Here is a 914-nt window from a genome sequence, read left to right on the forward strand (position 1 = left end):
GGGCCACTCTAGCTGCGAGGACCAATGACGGCCCTTCTGGCCTCTGCCTCACCCTTGCCGATGCCCCCTCCTGCCCTCCCGCCGGGCCTCGTGAGAGCCTGCAGGACAGGAGAATGGCTGCCGATCTCCTCACTGGGCGGCTGCCCTGAGGCCCGGCTCAGGCCCTGGGGGTATTTGGGCGCAGGTCAGAGGGGGCGCGGGCAGCAGCCCTCAAAAGGTGCGAGGGGAGGAGGGTACCACCGAGGGCTGGGGTGGGTGGGACAGCACCCCTCACCCTTAGGAAGGCGTAGAGACAGATGGACAGCCAGTTGGTGAGCAGCTTCTCCACCATGGTCTCCGTCCTGTGGGGGGCAGGTCTTTGTGCCCAGGCGATGGTCCCCTGACCTCCCTTCTAACCCGCTTCCTGGGGGCTCCGGCCCCGCTCACTCCAGGGGCAGAGCCCACCCAGGGTGGGGCGGGGCCAGGTCAGTGCTGGGCCCCCACCCCGCCACCCTGCCCGGGTCAAGGCCGACCTGCGCAGCATGAGCTTCGGGTTCTTGTGGACATAGTGGGCAGCCAGGTCGCCGAGCAGTGTTCTCATGATGTCGGTCAGGTACTCAAGCTTGCCGTGCAGCGCCAGGGACAGCAGCGAAGCCACGTGGCAACGGTCCCTCTGGGAGAAGCCGGGCTGCTCCTCCAGGGTGTGAATGAGCTAGGCAGAGGGCTGGGTTCGCGCCGGGGAGCCCCACACGTCCCCTGCCTGAGAGCCCCCCTCGGCCGGCCCAGCCTGCCCGCAGCCCCGCCTCCTTGCCCGCCGCGGACCCCTGCCCCGCCGCCCACCGAGCACCGGTGGCCCTCACTGTGAGGAGGAAGAGCTTGCTGTTAAGGAGGTTGGAGAGCTGTGTGAGGCCCTGGCACACCGTGGCACGGCGGCC

General features: G+C 69.1%; 1 protein-coding gene across 1 annotated transcript in view; it reads right to left on the reverse strand.

Moving 5' to 3' along the window:
- Positions 1–237: 237 nt before the first annotated feature.
- Positions 238–914, reverse strand: part of PLXNB3 (plexin B3) — a gene marked incomplete at its 3' end in the record, with an annotated part of 10,011 nt that continues 9,334 nt past the window's right edge. Inside the window, exons 19-21 of the mRNA XM_021708360.1 lie at positions 840–914; positions 513–691; positions 238–341 (exon numbers count right to left, since the gene is read on the reverse strand). Of these exons, the coding sequence (XP_021564035.1) occupies positions 238–341; positions 513–691; positions 840–914 (358 nt within the window). The remainder of the gene's footprint in view (positions 342–512; positions 692–839) is intronic.

This window comes from Carlito syrichta, unplaced genomic scaffold (assembly GCF_000164805.1).
Source record: "Carlito syrichta isolate Samal-C Ts95f unplaced genomic scaffold, Tarsius_syrichta-2.0.1 Scaffold135894, whole genome shotgun sequence".
Taxonomy (NCBI): domain Eukaryota; kingdom Metazoa; phylum Chordata; class Mammalia; order Primates; family Tarsiidae; genus Carlito; species Carlito syrichta.